The 20374-nt window shown below is 39.5% G+C and overlaps 1 protein-coding gene across 4 annotated transcripts in view; it reads right to left on the bottom strand.

Moving 5' to 3' along the window:
* The window catches only part of IKZF1 (IKAROS family zinc finger 1), a 72678-nt gene that overhangs the window by 39203 nt on the left and 13101 nt on the right, over positions 1-20374 (bottom strand). For all 4 annotated transcript variants that reach the window (XM_042870027.1, XM_042870026.1, XM_042870030.1 and 1 more), the window contains exons 2-3: positions 20175-20228; positions 12976-13095 (exon numbers count right to left, since the gene is read on the bottom strand). In XM_042870027.1, the coding sequence (XP_042725961.1) occupies positions 12976-13095; positions 20175-20214 (160 nt within the window). In that variant the 5' untranslated portion in view covers positions 20215-20228. The remainder of the gene's footprint in view (positions 1-12975; positions 13096-20174; positions 20229-20374) is intronic.

The following is a 20374-nucleotide window of genomic DNA, read 5'->3' as shown; positions in this document are numbered from 1 at the left end:
CAAGGACACAGATTTGAACTCTTGCAAGTAAAGACAGCTTGAACAAATATTAAAGATTTACCTCCCTCTACCCATCCTCACTCACTGTCCTGTCACATCAGTGTTTGACTGTAATTCCACTCTTGCGTATACAAATCAGGCATAGTGATCAAAATTTGGCTTCCCGTAAGTGTTTGTGATCTTTTTAGACTATCAGTTTTGGCATTTTCCTGCCCTCTCAGCATTTATGGAATATTCAAAACTGTTTAGCAGACAAAATTTTGTCAAATTTCCTCTCCAATCTTGGTCTCATGTCCTAGGCAATATAAGTGCCCTTGGAGGGCTCTTTCTGTCTCTTTTTAAAACGTGTTCAGTTTCTGCTTCAAACACTTTTCAAATATTGCAAAAAAGCACCCATCTTTACCAAACAGAAAGGATTCTAAGAGTATGTTACAAGTTTTCTGCTCTCACCTGTGACTTTTAAGCAGTTACATTTATTGGTCAATGATAGAGCCTATTAGGATGTTAAATGGGGATGATTTTCAGACAGGCAAAACTCTGAAGTTCTAATTCTGTGTCTAAATATATGTATGTATATGAGTCTGTTTGTGTGTTCAAGGGAACACCGAACTCAAGATCTGAGAGCCGTTAAGTATCAAAATCATACTCTTACTATACACAGAAATCGATCATTTTGAAAGGACTACTCACACAGCGACTAGTTTCCCCCTAAACCAGTGTCTCTAAGTTCATTCCCATCTTCAGTGTCGATAAAATATAAATCCTAGGCTGCTTAGGCATGTGAAAAGTCATCTGGTGTGATACTACAATTAGGAAACCTTCACCTATCCCATGAACTACCATATTGGAATTACTTGTTGCTACCAAGCTAGAGAGTGCATCAGTACTATTCAGTCCAGGATTAACACTGCACCTACATATCATGCTAACACCCAAACGGTGTGGCTGAATTAAGAGTAAGACAAATGGAAAAGGTGAAAACATTCCCTCCTAAAATGCAAAGCAACTTTATAGAAAGCTGTTATTTCTTATTAGCTAAAGTAAACTTTGATATCTGGGCCATTGCTCTGCTCTGTGGAGTACATTGTGAGGTCTGGAAATCAAACTAAATCTTGCAAATTCCACCATCTGTGTAACATATAATCTGAAAATACAACTTGCTGTAGTTGGATCATACAGGCTAAGCCAGGCCACTGCCAGGCAAGTGTCAGAGTTTGCCTTTAGAATGCTGACCATTTAACTGGTAAGATGGTCAGGAGACAAAAATACCAGACAGATCAATGATGCTTTGTTCATCTGGAAGAGAGCATCTCAAGAAAAGAAGCTACTGCCTTATCCAACACAAAAAGCCAAAGTTGTAATGGCTGAGTACTTCTGAGTACTTTCTGAGGTGCTGAAATCCATGTTATTCTAGAATCCTAGTGGCTGGCTGAAGATTCCCAGAAATTGTCAGACATCAGGGTTGTCACTTTCTCACCAGTGCTGAGAGCTCTCCTGGACACCAGGCAAAGTTTGGCTCATCCAACACCTCAAATTCCTTTTACTGAAAGGCACTGTTGCAGTGAAAGGTTGTGGGCTCACACCTTCAGGTTAACGTGCTTCTCAAGTGTCTGTAGAAGAGAACGTTGAAAGTTTCATTTTCTGTTGTTTTTTTATCGGATGAATGTGCAGTGGCTGTTAGCAGTGTAGGACAGTGGCATGCTGAGACTAACCTTCCCAGCAAGTCTTGTGAAATTTGTTTCTGCTGATGCAAATGTGCTGTTTGCTAGAGCTCCACGTTGCTATCTGATCAACTCATCCTAGGTCTGAATGTGAAAAACACAACCCACAGCCCAGAATGTGGGGATCACTGTGTTCTCAGGAAGTATGCAAGTAATATAACTATCTTTGCTCTCTCTCACTGAAGGTAAAAAAGGGTGAAAAAAAAACTTAGAACAGCAAACACAGGAAGGCTGGAGAATGCGTTTTGCTCACCAAGCCTCGCCTTTGTAATGGTCATATATTGCACCAGGCTGTAGCTCCTCAAGACATGAAAAAGAAGATTCCCCGTATATCAATCTCTGTTGCTTTCTGCAATGGGTGTACAGAAGGGTCCATCACCACATCTGTTGCAGTTCTTTTAATTGTGCCTTTGTACTCATCTGCTCAATTAGCTACTGAAAGATCTACAAGTTAAGCATGCAACAGCTTTTAGTGGAAAGCTATCTCAAAGAAGAGATAAAAGATATTATATCTGCTTTTTCCATGCTATTATTTCAACACATTAGTAACCTATCCCTCTGTTCTGAGGACCAGACTTCTCCCAGAACATCACTACAATGCTACATTTGTACAATGCTACATTTAGAACAGGACTATAGAAGAATCATCTAAAGAAGGCATTTCATAAACCTAGTCCTCACTCTCCATTACAGAATTTGTCTGACTGACGCTAAGGGAAATAAATTGAATAAAATATCTGAATGAGTGAATGAGCATCATTTAAACCAAAGCCCAACAAAGATAACTGGATAATCTCTGTTCGCACCAGAGAGCTCATAGGGCTAGAGGGAGTTTATGATCACAGCATTGTTGGGGACAGGGACCTCTGTTCTGCCTTTTCCTAAGAGAGGCTACTTGGCCTCTTCTCAGAGAAGAGGTGACCTTCCTCTATGTAGGGGAGCATTACCTACAGGAAAGTCTCTACCAGGCCACTGGAGCCTTTGGTCACTTTCCACTGTGTGTCTCCTTGGGAGCTTCAGTGTTGGAGGTGGCTGCCATCCTCTCACCAGCATGCACTGTGTGCTGCAAGGAGACAGCCCCAGAAGCCCTGAATCTCTTCACTCTGCACAGGAAAAGCAAACACGGCCTCCTCCATGCCATCCTCGCTGGGCTAGGCTGCACCGTGCATCAGCTCTGCTGGGCACCACCTCTATGATGTGGAATAGAGCGTGGGTCTCCCTCTCCTTTACGCAGCACTTCCTTTCTTCTTTAACTTCTTGGTGGCCCTTGTAGAATTATAACTTCCACCTCTATAGCACTGAGGTTCCAAGGGTCTACAGCGACTGCAAAAGCCACAATGGGTACAAATGTATCTTCCTCAGCCACTGCCCACTTCCCAAATGGAATTTACACTTATTTCTTATAGGGATACAGACAAGTTAGCAGGAACTAACATTTTCCCCTTTTAGGTTTGAAAAAAATATTTTTGTTACATGTATTTATTTTGCAGATTGCATGTCTGAAGGGTCTTTTCTTTCTGCCTTAAAAGAATGAAAAGCTCAGCTTTCAAGAGCAATGCTCTTCTGTGTACATGTGCCCTCCTTCAGTCTTTTACCCACACACGTACATACAGAGAAATTCAGTTTTGCAAGCATATAATTTTATGTGTGCAGACCTACGTTACAGGTTTGTATGTACATGTGTGCTTGCGTATGTGCTTACACCATGTCAAAAGGAGAAAGTGGAATAAATGACTCCCTTTGGCTGGAAAATGTACAGTTGTTTCAAACTTCAATGGGAGTATTAAAGAGAAGCAATGAATTACAAAAAGTTGTAGGACTGAAAAATATTTTTGCATTGGCTCTTTAACTCAAAGGGCTAAATCGTGTATTGTATAAATCAGTCTCTTTCACAGCCCAGAGGAGAAGAGCTTATTAGCAGTGGTTACAGTATGCAGCAAATGTACAGACTCATTAATGTGTAATTACAGAACAAACAATATGAGACTTCTCGAGACTGTTTTGCAGGGAGAATAAAATCCACTTAACACCACAATAAGCCCATGATAGGATACCAATTTTACTAGGATCTGCTAGCAATGTAGTGGTAAGATTAAACAAATGTGTTGCTACCAGAGGTAATGTCTCATTACCATTATTCATTCCTTGTCTTTTATACATGTTAGGCTCCAAGGCCACTGAAGTCTTCTGCTAGCACATTATCATTTCTCATTTTTATTTCTACTTGCCATTATGTGGACAAATGGGCAGGAAAAGACTAGTTCCTATTTGACTTCTAGATAAATTGCTGTAGGTCCACACCTGCAGTAAACAGAGTCCCACAGCCCGCTGGCCCACAGGGCTCCCCTGCCTCCCCTCCAGCTTTCAGCAGTGTGAAGTGTTACAAAAGCATTTGGATTCTGGAAGGAAAACTGAGTAACCGTGTTTTAAAAATGAAGGTGCCTCTGTGGTAAAATTATGTTGATGTTGAAGGGATATTCTCAGCTCCTTGCTCACGGCTCCAGCCATACACATAGCTTTGCATTTCCACACCAGCAGGACAAGGAGTGGGGAAGCAGAGGGACTAGCCAGGTGGTTTGCTCAAAAGAAATAGTGAAATTAACAGCCCATACTGTGAATACAGACAGCTGGGGGTTGGAGTTGGAAGGGATCATGAATAATTCAACGCCCTCTACATAGGTGTTTCTTTCTATATGTGACTCTTGGCACAAAAAGCAAGCAGCAACTCTCAGTCCAAATCACTGACCTCACAAGGAGACGAATTAGTTTACTGTGGTGGATTCTCCTCAAAAATAAACTCTCATATGGAAAGAACTGGAAAGAGAGCTCCAAAGCATAGATGTAGTGTGAGGGGCAGAAATGGCAGAGTTCCCTAGCCGGCAGAAGCCATTTCAGTGCTAGTAAAACTATCCCACTTCAACACCAACCACGGCCACCACTTCCGAACGTTGCGACACATATTCACAGCAGGAAAAAATAGGCTCAGTATCTCAGTTCATGTAATGGACTGTTCACAGTACCGATCTGCCTCCAAAAAAAAAAACAAAAAAACACCCTTAATCCATCATTAAAAATCACAACACAAAGCTCTCAGTTTAGAGAAAAACATAGCACTAAAACCACCAAAGATTTGGGGATTTCAAATCCATGGTGAAGATGTTGGCTGATCACAGCTTCTTACCAATACAGGATGCTTTTAAATGATGAAATATGGAGAATGAATATTTCCCCTTCTATTAATTGCAACACTGCTGAACATGTCACCAACTTTAGCTAAAACCTGCCTTTCCATTGCACTACACATTTCTGTTGCGTTACTTAATCAGCAGGGAGGGTAAAATCATGTGCAGATACTCTGTTATATGAAGGAATTAGCAATTCCCCATTTTTTTTTTTTTCTTTTTTAAAAGGAGGGGTCAGTAAGCAGGCAAGTTCTTATACTGTTCCATAAAACAATCCACAAAATACTGACAATTCTGGTAAGAGCTACTTCCTCAGAAGTAACATTTCCACAGTAAAAACAAATGGTTTATGTGGAAGTTCTCCTTACTCTGCAGCACAGTGACTACTGGATTTTTTTTTTTTTTTTAATTTAAATCAGACTCTGATATGTGTGATATGTGGCTTGGAAGGGTGGAAGTCAATTCATTCTGCTATATTTCTCCACCTTTGCTCTATTTACCACACTTCCCAGACTAGATGCTTTTGGACTGTCTCTGGGGGAGGAGAAACAGGGGAAATGGATGAAATGGATGGTGAAAACCAAAGAGCAAAATCATGGACCTTAACTTCTATTTTTGGAACAACCCTGTTTTGGTTTTCAATTTTAAGTAATTTTGTGTTATCTTTGCTACTTACTAATTCTCTACAAATCTTCAATGGGACTCTTAATTCCATTTTTATTTACAGATTTTGAAACATTACAGCCAAAATGAAAGGAGCAGGAATTAATTCTGCTTTGGTGTCTATGGTGTTGCTATGACTGACAGTGAAAGGACAGATTAGACACCTTCTTGGGATCTCCTATGCCTACAACTGAAGGCACCTAAATATTTCTGAAAAATGTATCCCAAAACTGCAGTGAACAGAAAAGTTAGGTACAATTCTTACCTTAAAATTTGTAAAAAACAAGGAAAAAGAAACAGACTACAGATGGATTACTTTATGAGGATACTCCTAATACTCCTTGCACGTGCATGTGCACCTTTACAATGCAGAATTCACCTATTTGGGAGGGTGGGACAGCAGAAAGTGTCTCAAACTGCATGCTGCAGGCTACTTTTGGGCTGCTGTTGAGCTGGCTCATTTACTAAGAGAAGCAGTTTGAGTAGGCAAAATAATTCCCAATTATCTGCCTCTGGAAGCCAAAGGCCTGGGGTCCCAGTTGCTTCACTTTCACTTGTTAATAGCTTGTTGTGGTCACCCTTCTTCACCATAAGTGACACATTGAGAGTATGGAATTCCTACAGACTACACATGTGGCAATGTTTTCTCCTGGAGATACCAACTTACAAGGCTTCACACATGAAGATTTGCCCAGTGAGCTTAATGAGAATGGTTCAAGGACAAACAGCTGCCCTGCTTTTATAAGGGATGTTTGTTCCTGGCTTTAGGATTAGAGCTCTAAAAATGAGTTTACTCCATGAAATGGCTTGTTCTACACTGGGGAAACCCGTGTTAACGTGGCAATGCTGTGCATCTCTATTGTGGGCTGTATATCTCCATTGATGAAGCCACTGTATTTGCACATTTTGCAGTGGAACAGAGCCTGGGGATCTGGAGATGAAGTTACAGCAATGTGAGGAGAGTCTGAACAAAATCAAAATGGTGTCTCTGTGGGGGTAGGTGGCCCTGCTGCTGTACTCAGCCCAGCCATTAACCTTTTCACGTAGAGTACACTCCTGAAGAACACTCAGGTTGAACATGAAATTGCTCGAGACAAAGAACATGCCTGCACCAAACAGCAAACAGAAGACAGTGGTGCTGGGAGGTCTGTCCAAACCATTGGTGCAGAGTCATTCCCCTAAAATAGCCTGAGGATTGGCAAGGTGCATTTAAAGAAGTCCTCCCCAGCTTAAAATATTGTCCCACTTCCAGCCAAAGCTGTGCATTTTTGAATTGTGCTGCAGCCACGGCTGAGATCCTGCTAGATAATTTTAACTCCTGAGCAAGAAAGGGGCTTATCTCTGAGGCACATCTCTTCTGTTCAGATAAAGACAACTTCCTCTAACTGCAGATTAGATCAGCAGGCCCAGTATCCGTACTTAAAAGCCACACAGCTAAACATTCTGCATGTCTCCAGTTCAAACACTTGCTGCTTTCTCAACCGCAAAGAAATAAAACTTGCAGAGCTTTCCTTGCCTTTGGCACTGATGTACCCCCCTGAAACCACAGCAGCACCCAGTAGGCACTGATGGAATTGGCTGCAACTCCACGAGCTATACAGCTCTGGAGAAAAAAGGAAAAATACATTAATAGCTTCATAATCCCTTGCAACATTATGTTGCTACACAGAAGCCATGCTTCTACCAAATGGATGAGGAGTGGAAAAACTCCTTGCAAAACAAAACAAAAAAATCCAGAAATTTTTAGAAGCAATTCTATTCCTGGTAGGAAGTGTTGATCTGCCTGGAGGTAGGAAGACCCTACAGAGGGATCTGGATAAGTTGGATACTGGATTCAGGCCAATGGGATGAAGTTCAACAAGACCCTTTTACAACCTGATTGATTCTATGGTTCTATGATAAGTCCAAGTGCTGACTTCTGCACTTTGGACGCAACAACCACAGGCAACAGTACAGGCAGTGTTGGTCAGTGCTCATCTATAAGTGTTTATATGTAAGTTATTACCTATAGCAGAGCTTAGGTCTGGCAGTGAGGCTTTTCAGTGGCCCTATATATCCCACATTCTGCGTCCCACTCTTGCATATTTCTTCAGGCTATGCATAGCAAAACACATCTTTGTAGATTGGCATGTACTGTATATCACACAGAAAATATAGAAGGGCATTTATGAAATCTGTTTTTGCCTTCTCCCACTATACCATCCTATCCTCCTCTACACAAACTCCCAGAAGAGTTCTGCATAAAAAATAATCCTGACAAAAATATCCCCCACTCAAAACCAGGTAACCCATAATGACAAGGTCTTAGAGCACACAATACCCAGTCCATAGTGGGGACTAGCCCTTTGGAGCTAGAAATGGGAGCTTGAGACCAAACAAGAAGGGAGATTCCTGACTTCTCTATTTCTAAAAGTTCCTAAAATACTTCAGTTATGAGTTTTTCAATTCCTTCAGAAGTCTCCTCAGTCAGACTGAGGAGCCTTGTTTCATTGTGGAGAGTGGAGTACTCTAAATACTGTTCTTAAAACTCCCTAAAATATACTGAAGCCAGTTTTCACTCTGTCTTGGGGCTGGCAGAGCTACATTAGGTGAGGATTTATCAGCAGTTATTTACAAAGTCTAATCAGCTCCTAAAGACTTTGATACTTTCGAGCAACAAAGATGTACATCTGGAAATCCGAGCAAGCAAAGTACATTACACAGCTCTCCAGGTTCTGTTAGTTCTCTGAATAATTGTTATGTCCACGCAAATCCAGGTCATACAGGTATTTTATTGCTTATGCACAACATATTACCCTCATAGCCAGCAAGCTCCCACAGGAGGGTGCCTGAAGCCTCTTTGCTCTGGCAGTCTTTTCCTCAGTCCATTTCCCTACACTACCAAAGCTCAAGAAGATCTGCAAGGTGGACCTGTCTCAAACAGTGGGACCAATTTTGCAAGGTGGGGTGGGGCACTTCCCCTTTTGGCTTTTCTCCTTTCTCCTCTCTGTCTTCAGCCTTTCCACACTTCTACTCTGCCTCCACCCAGCTCTGTATAGGTTGCAATATATTGATGTAATGGCAAACTGTTGTGGTTGGTCTGGTGGCCCTTTGAAGTGCTCATGTCCTTGTTCTCAAATGCTTGAGCTCCTTTTAAGGAAGTAAAGCAGCTCAGAGCAAGGACACTTGCCTGCACAAATAACTAGCTTCTGGTACAGGCTCTCACGTCTAAATGCCCGTGGCAAGAGGGAAAACCACAAGATATAACAACAATGCCATGTTCCCAATGATGATAGCTCTAGGGGAGTAAGTGTCAGAAGGCTCTTCCCTTTTAACTTATATCCCCATGCCAGTGTTTTGGATTTTAAAGAAATAGTTTCTAACTTCACATTAATCAGCTCTGTCAGGCACTGATGTCCAGGACTACCTTGGCTTGCAACATTAGGTATCTCTGTCAGTTATCCAAGTTTCAACTCCATTTTGTGAGATGAACCGTCCCCACTACCTCCTCTCAAAAAGAAGACTATCTATACATACTGTGCATTCCAGGTCCATGCTGTAATGTGCGACTAAGATATGAATACTTTTTGTACAAGAAACCCATGAGTTATACACCGGAATTCTAAATGGTCATCTTCAGCATCAGACAGCTGCCAGAGCAGAAATGTTGATGTTCTGAGCCCACAGCTACTTTCTAAGTCCAGTGAAACTGTGAGATGGCTTTTTCTTTTTTATCCATCAATGGCTAGATATGGTATGGGCAGTTACGGATAAACAGGTTACCTTCTCAGACAAGCATTACCACTGCAACAAGTAGCTCTTTATGCATTAAACAGGGTCTGAGTAACAGCTCACTGACTTATTAGCTTCCCACACATGGCTCGAATTAGGATACAGTCCCCAGGCTGAAATAGTCCTAAATTGAAACCATCTACTACACACAGGATGTTCAGTATCCACAAAAGATGCACGCAACATTTAACCTGAAACTTGAACAGAGGCAGCAGAAGATATTTCACATCAGCTTCTGTATTACAGGTTGGCATAGGAAATACAGCTGCTCATCTAAAATAAGCTACAAAGAAATAATTGTTAATGGAATAGAATTTCAGTTGATGCTTTTCTACATAGCTCAGAGGTACAAGAGGTATTAAGGAGCATCATAGACTAACATAGATGGTAAAAGGGAGTCTTTTTCTGTGTGTGTGCCTTAAAAATCTAACTGTTGCATTTCTGAAAGTGTTACTGTATTTTCTAGAGCAACTGAATCTACACTTCAGTGTAGAGCCCTGTAGTGTCCAGATAAACACAGAATCACAGAATAAGTCTGAGAAGGAAATCTAGGGTGGAGAAGATGGCAAGAAAGAATGAAGGTTTAGTGGATAAAGCAGCAGAAATAAAATTTGCAAGAGGAAGCTGCTCAACACATAACAGTAGTCTGGGATTTACAACGTTAAAAGGATAGCAAGCTAATGAAGGAGATGAAGAGAGGTAGCAGTGACCTGAATACTTTTTTTAATATGCTTCTTTGTTGCTGTGCTTCTGAGGGGTATTACTAAAAGCTGCTGATCACTTAGTTCCACAAATGATTTTTTCTCACTCGTTTATCATTTCTTGATTGGTCAGAAGCAACCCACATCTTGAGCTCAACTGTGTCACACAACTGCAAGCATACATTTCATGATCATCTAAACACCTTCCTTTGAAACTGGTGTCCTCTCTGGTGATTTTCATTGAGACTGCAAAAAACTGAAGGCTCCCCATGAAAATTTGGCAGGTGAATTCAGTATTTTAATTTATGAAGTCTACTACACCTTCAGTCAGAGAGGAAAGATGTTTCAGATAGTACACTTTATCAGGTCTACAGCACCCAATTCAATTGTTAGCCTAGAGCTGGAAGAAGAAAGAGGAGCTAAAGCCTGTCTTTCTTAAAGGTTTTATGAAGGTTTACTATAAATCTGGTAAGCAAACAGTCATCTGAAAATATCTCACATGTTGATTAAAATTAACAACAGATTTCTCACTGAACTTTAATATGATGAGTTAGTTACTCTTTATATTTAAGAAAATTGCAATTTCCAGTATTATGTCCATAGCACTACATGTACAAAATGTGCTCCAGATCCTACTGGTCCTCTTTGATAAAGATTGGGCTCAAATTAACATTCCTCAGTGCATGTAGTTAGGGGAGATTGTCTTTCAGGGTGCTGCAGAACAAATGGAATGTATTCAAATCATATGTTGAAATACAGCATGCAAAAGGGACTCCCTTTTCAAGACAGAAACAAATGGGAAATTAGAAAATTCATACGAAAGAAAAGTGTTGTCTGGCAGTATCTGCTCACGCACATTGCCTGTTGGTTATATCACTGGCCACTGCCTATCTTCCAGCTATAAGATGTATGTAGTATCAGCGTGTGTCCTCTTCCTAGATACCACTCTTCAAACTACATTTTCAGAACTTTCTTTTCTAAGTTTTGTGATAAACAGAGATGAGAAACAGAACCTAGGACTTAGAGATGGCAACAATGGATGGAACACTAAGCCTGCCTGCATTGTTATACTACTGCTATGAAAAGATATTTCCCTGATATATGGGATTGCACAGGCCAAACACCCCTCTCAAAGCATTCCTTTTTCCCTAATAAACTAATTTGACAATGACCCAGAATGTGCATAGAAATCATACAGATCATAATACATTTGAGAACATATTTTTTCCAGTATATCCTTTTCAAAAAGTCAGGTTAGCGCTAGAAAATGGAGTAGAAGAGGTGAAAGCATATGTAGCTTTATAGAAATGATGAACATGACAAGTGTTGGAGTTGAAACCTACAGTTAAGATTATTCATAAAACAGAATACTATGAATTGTCATAGTATTTCTGTTCTGTTACACAGCTTTCTGTTAACTATATCAATATCTCACTACAGGATGTACAGTTGTATATCAAAGAGCTAGAGAAAATGGCTGTAGAAAAAAATATTGAAGGACAAGGAAAATCTTTTTTATTGCTGAGTGTGCAAAATGAAACAAATACGAACAACGGATTGAACTTATTTTAGGACACCAAAGGTAAAATGTTCTCCTTCAATTATAGAAATGTTTATTACAGTAACTCTTCGTATGTGTTCATAATGATATATATGTGAGCTACTGGAAGCAGAAAATGTAAATTTCAGCACTGCTGATTATCTATATCTGTGATGTGAAGTTTGGTCAGTGCAACCAAAAACCTGTGTGTTTATTCAGTTGATGTAGCAGGTGATCTTTACACTCACATTTTTAGTAAAAGAGGATCAAGAGATAAAATGAAATTACAAAAATTGCTGTATTATCTAGCAGGTAGTGCTGGAGTTTGGAAGTAGGCTCTATTGTAAGATGCTGTACTATCTTGACTTGATTATTTTGCCTTTACAGCCTCCCTTTCCACCTACCATCCTTTATTGTATTTCCTTCGACTATAAACATTGAAAGGCATTTGCAATCTTTGTATAAGCAGTCTCCCACCCTGAACTTCATTCTTACAATGGAAATGCGAAAATGATGAGCAATACTTTAATTTGCAGATAAACAAAGGCATTTTAATAGACAGTCCTGTCTTGGAATACTTTTAATCACACAGGGCATTAATCAAAGCATTCCAGCATTCTGGGAGTCATTGAGCTTTTATTACTGTTATTTTTCCTACTGGTAAACAAGCATCATACTCAAGTAATACCATCTGTTTCTTAGTGGACTATATACGAGCTGATGCATGCAGTAGTCATCAACATCACTAGTCCATCAGCTGGACCGTGGAATTCCTAAAAAGAATCAGGGTTTTGCTAAGTCGCTTCTTGAAAATAATTTTAATTCAACAGACCTCAATGACTGTGGACTTTTACCTAGAAGAAAAAAAATTGATTTTTTTTCTGACGCCCTTGCAGTTAAAAAAAAAGCAAGGGAAAATGAAGACCAGATATTAGAGTTTGAAACATGAATATTATATGTTTTCTACTGTAACATTCCTGGAAAAATCTTAATAGTTAACATTCAAGATAGCACTTAAAAATTATAACAAAAATATCTGAGAATTTCCTGAATTTTTATCAAATCTGAATTCACATTATTTTGACCTGGAATCACATGTTTCATTCAATTGCCTTCATAGAATGAAAACAATCTTTCCTAAGGGGAACATCATGCAGTCAGTTATGCTTTAGAAAAAAGATAAGTAGATTTCTTTAACTTCTCTGCAGACGAAAAGGTTTGCTGTCCTTCAAAATGCGTTTCCCAAAGAGAAGGTTGCACAAAAAACACTAAGCACCCAAGTAATCCTTTGCTAGATTAGATGAAAAGGCATAGGACCTGCTATTATACCCACGTACTGTATAGTTGTTTAACATTATATTTGAGTAATACTTCTTAGAGCGGACTATTCATCTTACCCAAGACTCTCTCATTCTTAACACTCTGCTGTCCTCCAGTAGTAGTAGAAAGGTCCTCTGGTACAGGCATAGGTTCATCTGTGTCATCTGGGACATCACTAATTGGAGGACTTTCTTTTCCTAGTAGTGAAGAAAGCATTGGTGAATCATCAAGTAGCCTCATTCTCAAATAAGACTTAACAGAACTAGCCAAAGAATGAAATTTTATCTTTAGCTAAAAATTCAACTAAATCTTCATCAAGGTTCACTAATACCCACAGATCAGGCTTTGGCTGTCCTTCTGCCTACAAATAATCACATGCCTACAGTTCCTGGGAACTCCCCAAACACGTGCAGATAGCAGAGGTCGGTCGAAGCACAACTTCAAGGGTTTTATGATCTCATATTTGTAAAGAGGAAACAAACCTCTGTGTCTTTCACATATAAAGTACTGTAGAAGATATCAGTTTGGGGCTTTAGTATATTTTAAGTATAATGGAACTGTGTTCATGCCGAATTCGGTACACTAAGGAAAATAACTCTCCAGCTAAGCAGTGCGCTTCCAGAAACTGAGGGGTTTATTGGTTTCCAGGATCAGGCACAGCATACATGTACTGCTCACAGGAGTATATCTGTCTAGCACAGCTTCTTTCAGAGTGATTTCACATATCTGCTTGCAAAACATTCCTTGGAAACAACTACTGAAAGAATTATTAAGTGATTAGTTTTCTTGACTACTCCTGAAATACCAATCTTTGAATTAACAGCAAAGAAGGAAAAAGGCTCAGATCAGTATTTGAGCTCACTAACATTAACATAAGACCTTTGTCTCCAAAATGGAGATGTTACCAATTTACAGTGATGCAATCTATTAGACATCCTATGGCAATCAGCACAGCATCAGGAGCAGCAATTTCATGGCACAAAGGCCTAGAAAATAAGCATTTATTCTAATGAACATTCCCACATGAACACACAAACATTCATTAATTCTGAAATCAGTTCTCAGAAAAAGAAAAATTTAAGCAAACATTGCTTATGTAATTGCTAGCTGTCAGTTGATACAGATTTGTAACATAGGGTTCTGGGAAAAAAGAAAACGGCTTTCAGCCTCTTGGATGGAGCAGAGCATAGTGCCTTCTGGTCTTTACTGATCACGGCAGAATATAATAGGTAAGTTTAAGGATCTTCCACATGTTTTGCCTTCTTCCAGGGGCCTGGCAAACTCGGGACTATGACAGTCCCAGTCCCAGTTTCATGCTCAGACTGAGGGAAACACTACCCTGCTGTGCAATATGCTATATCTTCTCCATGCTCCAAGGGGCATGCAACTAAAAACCCCTCTAGGGTAACCTGTGCTCTCCCCTTCGCAGGAGAAAAGTGTAGATTACTAAAATTCCTACAAGAATTACTGTTAAAAAAACTATCTATTTGTCCTTGAGAACAAAAGAACATTAAACTACTTGATACTCAACTTTAATGGCTGTAATCCTTCTGTGAAGATCACCTCAAGTTATTTGAAAATAGGGTAACGGTGGGGGAAATTCACTGTTACGGTGCACAAATATAGGTTTAAATGAATGTAATAAGTGAATACATTTCTTAATGATGCGCCTATTGGAATGTGGAACAAACACTGAGAGGAGGTGGTGAGAGCAGTGCTGAAACTGTCTGGCCAGAGGACTTGAGGACCACCACAGATCAGTCACACATAGGCACAGGGATGGCTGGGTGACTTAGTAAGGCTCCCTCCATCTCCTACTTCTGTGCTGTGTTCTTCAATGGACAGAATTATGCCCACTGAAAATGAGTGCAACAGTGATTGTGGATTGCATAAATGAAAAAGAGAGACTAGGAATTTCACAGCAAAGGAAAATAAAGTACATCTTTATAAAATTAAGGAATTGAAAGGAACTTCCAGCAGCTTTACTGATGCAAGTCCCATGCCTGTCAAACTGAGGTATATCTTATGGATAGGAGGTGTGAATGAGGAGAGGCAGCAGAAATATTCCAGGCTTTTCAACTCTCTCCCCAGAAAAACCACAAAAAAAAAAAAAAAAAAAAAAAAAAAAAAAAAACAAAAAAAAAAAAAAAATCCAGGCTGCTAATCTGAGAGTAAGAGGCAGCCTGGTCAGAATCAGCTCTCTTAGCACTACATCCAGGAAAAATGCTAAATAATAGTATTCAAAAGCCACCTGTAACTTCCAAGGTGCAAAGTGTGCTCCCAGTTACACAAATAAAAATTGATTGTTTGCCTTAGCCTAGATTCAGAAGAACACATTACTTAAAAAGCTGAAGACTCTAATGGCTACCAATCCACATAAACACTATCAGAGCTATGAGATTATGAACAGGAAACAAAACCAAACAATATTAATATGTAGTTGAGCATCCTAGGATAAGAAAACAAAGGAGAATGTTTCGAAGATAAGTCTCTTGGAAAATGAACCTTTTTATAAATTGGAACTTTGATGGTTTATGGTGACAAACAGCATTTACTGAATAAATATGAACTTTCTGTTTGTTAACTAAATAGTAGCTTGCCTAGATAGCATGAATCAGACAAGCCTCACAGACCTGTTGGGACAGAAGGAGGATATCTGATACACTTCCTTCTTCAGATGCAGCTAACAAAACTTAGCAAACTTGGCTTTAGTGACTCATCTTCCATCATTTGACTTCTTCATGCTACATATGATATAGAAATCCCTGCATGCAAAAAGGCAGGGTAGGAGCAGTTGATTTAAAATAGATATTTTTTGTTGAATTCTGCATTTTAGATTCCAGAGCATGATATTCATATTTCATGCCTTAACTACATCTAAATTGTTAAACCGTGATAGGTTCACTACTGCATGTTAATCTGACAGATATGCAATCTCACTAACATCCTTTTGCCAATGAATTTAGAAATGGAAAAGGGGCAAGGAAAAGAAGGAACAGTTTCCCATTTACTTTCTAACAAGCATGTCCAGAATAATGACTGGCCAAAGGGACAGAGCTAAAAAAAACCACAAAAAACTAGTGGCAAATACTGGGATAAATCATTAGAATGTCACATAATAGATCAAAAATCTATTCCAGATGTATTTTTGCTCAAAGGCAATAAGGGAATCATAAACTAATCTCTCATGGTTTTTTTTTTTTGTTGTTGTTGTTTTTTTTTGTTTTTTTTTTTTTTTTGTATCTTTATTATTATTAATACTACCTTTACAAAGAGCCATGTGAGGAAAGTATAAGCGACAGAGAAGCTGTAGAACTGAAGTTCTGTTTCTGGCTCTGCCACTCACTGACAGTGCCCTTAGCTAAGTCACAAAGCAAATAGCTTCAAAAGCAGGTTGTGTGTGACATATTGCACCAGTTCATGCTGAAGCTCTAAAAGACAGTCTCAGGTATCCAAACACTGCTATCCCTGTATGAAAAATTTCACAGCATGGCCTAACTTATCAGTGGTGGTGAGATATCTAGTCAGCTCCTCTGTACTTCAGTTTCCTCATCTGTGCCTTACCCATCTAGTAGAGACGAGGAAAGGGAACAAAGTGTCCAACTCCGTTAAAGCTTTTTGCTTCCCTTATTCCTATCTAAGTTTGCATGCCTCCTGGCGCTTTCACAGCCTCACTCCAAAATGGAAGCTCTTCAGTTCACGTGGTGCAATGGTGTTGCTAAAACTGCAGCTCTTGAAAAGAAAGCCAGGACAGGATTTTTTACTGAAATTTAGTTCACTACTCTTCCACAAAGGAATGCTGGATTTATTTAACACCTGAGAGTTAGCTGTTTTGTATGGGAGTGCTGGAACCACTTAAGAAGCAGTGAAGCAATAACAGCAATACATGGATTTTCTAGCTAAAAGCCAGAACCCAGTTCATATCCCATTTTCTCTAGCAGAATCTCCAGCCTGAGGTGAATGAGGAAATGGTCCTGGAACATTAGCCAACGCTCAGGTGGTAGAAATCAGCACAGGATATACTCATTTACTCATTCCCAGAATCTAGCAAGAATTTCAAATGCAAAACTCTTCTTCCTGCTTTTGCAAAGCACGGCACAGCCTTGCAGGTGCTGGGGAGATTTTTTTTTGTTAAACATGGAAACATTTGTACTGTTTTTTCATCTTCCTTAGCTGTTATGCCCTAGAACAGAGAGAAAAAAAGAAAAAAAAGAAAAAAGAAAAAAAAAAGCAGGAAAAATACTGCTTGTTAAGTGAGATATTATCTGTGTTTTCTGACTCTTTTCTATGGGTGCCGGATACTGCTTGGTTAAATGTATGTCAGCTCTCTCCTCATTTCAGAACTGCAACTGCTTGCCTCATGAAATATCGCCTTCAGAAGAAGAATACAAATTGTGAACTCTGAGGTGGTCTTGCAGTATTTCGGTTCCTCTAGGAGCACATGATGCCAGGATTCCAATAAATGGGAATTGCCTATGCGGGTGTGGGGTTTGGCTCGCTCACGGGAGCTTTGTATTCTATTGGCCTGGCTCACTGCTGCCACAACTGAGTCAGTCACAGCTGCATAAATGCAGCAAATGGAGGCAAAATCACTGCTCCTCTGGTGAAAAGACTGTTTCTAGAGACCAATTTTATTTCGGGAAGGGAAGGGAAGGGAAGGGAAGGGAAGGGAAGGGAAGGGAAGGTCCTCAAAATTTGGTTTATTTATTTATTTATTTTTAATAAAAGGCATAACCAAGTGTGAACCAAGTCACCTAATTCCATAAGCTCAGAGAATATTCTACATCTGATGAGCATTACTCACAGAGTAGGAGAAACAACTAGGAGTATTTTTCATCTGGCATGAAAATCCCACTACAGAGCAGACCTCCCTTGTCATGCAACGAAGCATCCTAGAAGCATGTAGAATCCCAGGAAGAGGGCAAGATAGGGAAAAACTCCTTTCTGGAGCTGCCAGCCAGTGAGAAAGAAGTAACATCCCTGAATCATCGCAGTCTCTACTTTTAAGGTCTAGTATGAGCTGATAAGTTCTAGTAAGAGTCAATATCTGTGGAACTTAATTTGACAAACTCATACTTGCATAAGGCTGAGTTCATAATAAATGGAAGTATATTTGCAAGTTCTTTATTTGTCCACTTGTTCACATATCTAACTAAAAGTTCAATACAGCCTCTGCTTACAGAATGTACCAGATGAAACTATCAGCAGCTCAGTGACAGGAAGGGCAGGAAGAGTTCATATAGCTTTATGTTTTTTGTCAGAGGTAAAATTCGTCTTGCACCAATATATTTATTTTTTTAAGGAGAACTATCCCTAATTACAGAAGAGTCCTATTCTCATCAGCATTATTTGGTAGAAATTCTAAAATGTTCAGCAAAGTATGGCAGTGATTCAAACTCTGGAAAACTTTGAAAGCTACAAACTAAATGCATGTATACATATTTAAATGTACACGAACATTCACACTGCAAAGTTTCCTGCAAATCTTTCCTCTCAAAGAGAGAAGCAGACAGTAAAGAAGGCCAGATGACCTTCTCATCCACTAGATTCTAATTAATATCTTCCACACATCTTCTCCTCACATTCAAGGAAAAATATAATATGATTGTAAGAGACAGCAAGCGTGGAACTCACATTATTGCCATTGTGAAAATGCCACCTAGGTAATTGTGGGCATCCCAGGCAGTATGTGCTACCACAGAGGAAGAGAAGATCAGAGCTCCTGGCCCCAGGTGCTTCTGGAAAGACCTTCTGTAGCATGCAGAATAGCTGGGCTCAAACCACCATGTGCCTCAACACTTTGAGCTGATCCAGTGCTCTGTCCACACAAAAGAGTTGTGGCATTAAAAACTCACTGCTTTTTCTGCTAGAGTTATTCATGCTCCAAAGACAGAAGGCACAGGACATGCTTTATTTCATTTACTAATTGTTCCAGTTTGCAACAAAACATTAAGTATAGCCAGCTTTAATTTTAAAATTGTTAACTGACAAAGGGAGCGAAGCACACTTCCATAGGGCCTACTAAGAACAATTTTCCTTCAGCAAACCTAGCTGAAAATCGTCTGTTAGCATGAAGTGTTACTATATTGTGGTTCTTTCACTTGGAAAATGCATCTGATTTACAATTTCCAGGTGATTTTAAAAGTTCTGTGTTCCAATTTTTGTGGAAACTCATCAACGTTCTTATAAAGAAGGGGAAAAAGAAAGAAAACTGTGTTCATATATTTCAGGAAAATATTCACAACATGGCCACCCACACTAGATCAGGACCTTCACAGTCTCTTACATTTGGCCTCTAGGTCTTGAAACTGAGAGCCCAAGAGCTCTCTCTCAAAAAAGAGCCATGTGCCCAGCGTGGCTGCCGGAAGGAGGCCTCGGTGAACAGGGCTCCAGGCTGAACACTAAAAGTGAAAACTGAAAGCCATTAACTGTTGCAGCTGCTAACACATTAAGGAAACCAGGAGAGAGACTAACTTATCCCTTTTTAGCTGCTGAAGCACTGAGGTGTTAGTACATGTTGCTTTGCTAAGTTCCAGTACCAATCTGCTAAGGAATCAGTTTCCAAGTAAATTAAGAATAAAGCTCCCCATAGGAATATCAATATGGGATTGCAGAATCCTATCCAGACCACCATAGCTCAAATTTCAGAAACTTAACTTCTTTATTTCTCATACATTTCTCAAAATCACAGAATCACAGAATTGTATGGGTTGGAAGAGACCTTTGGAATCACCTACTACAACCTCCTGCTAAAGCAGGTTCAAAAATATTATCATTCTGGACAAAAGCAGTTACAAGCTTAAAGTCTCATGTCAATCAGTCTTCTATTTAGTTTCAGAATCTTTGGAAAAAAGTCAAATAACCCAATGTAGTAAATAAAGCTTGTTTGCTTTTAATTAGTATTTGCCCTCCCCCTCATCTGGTGAACTTTGTTCTATATTTACTTTGTAACAATCAAAATTTTGCTCCCAAAAGAAAGAGTGTAAATGTGAACCTGACCACGCTTCAGGGATATACTACCAAAGGTTTAATGCAAAATTACTTCTATGCTGCTGTATTCCCTTGACTTCTTTATTTACCCAGTTCCTTTTAGAAAATCCATGCACTGTTGAGCTTGATATTAAGTGATATCATTAATTATATCTCAATTCCCACTCTGGTTTTTAAAAAAGACCCAAAGCAGTTTTTATTGACAAGAAGAAAAACATTGTACTGTGCTAGAAAGATGAGCAGGAATTTAGGATTTTCTTTATAATGTATTCATTAAGGACCTCACCTGAAACCTGGGACATATCTTGAGCCTCATCTGTTTCCATTTTCCTCAAGTTATCTGAGAAGAGAGGAAAAGCCTTAAGTTAATGCAAAATAAGACACACGTACAGACACAGAAGAACCTCCCCCTCCCTCCAAACACGCATAGAAGGAGAAAGAAGGGGAAAAAAAAAAAAAAAAAAAAAAAAAAAAAAAAAAAAAAAC

Source organism: Lagopus leucura, unplaced genomic scaffold (genome assembly GCF_019238085.1).
Source record: "Lagopus leucura isolate 7727_CA_CO unplaced genomic scaffold, USGS_WTPT01 Super-Scaffold_100002, whole genome shotgun sequence".
Lineage (NCBI taxonomy): Eukaryota > Metazoa > Chordata > Aves > Galliformes > Phasianidae > Lagopus > Lagopus leucura.
Note: the sequence above shows the minus strand (reverse complement) of the source record. Positions and strands in the feature narration are given on the sequence as shown.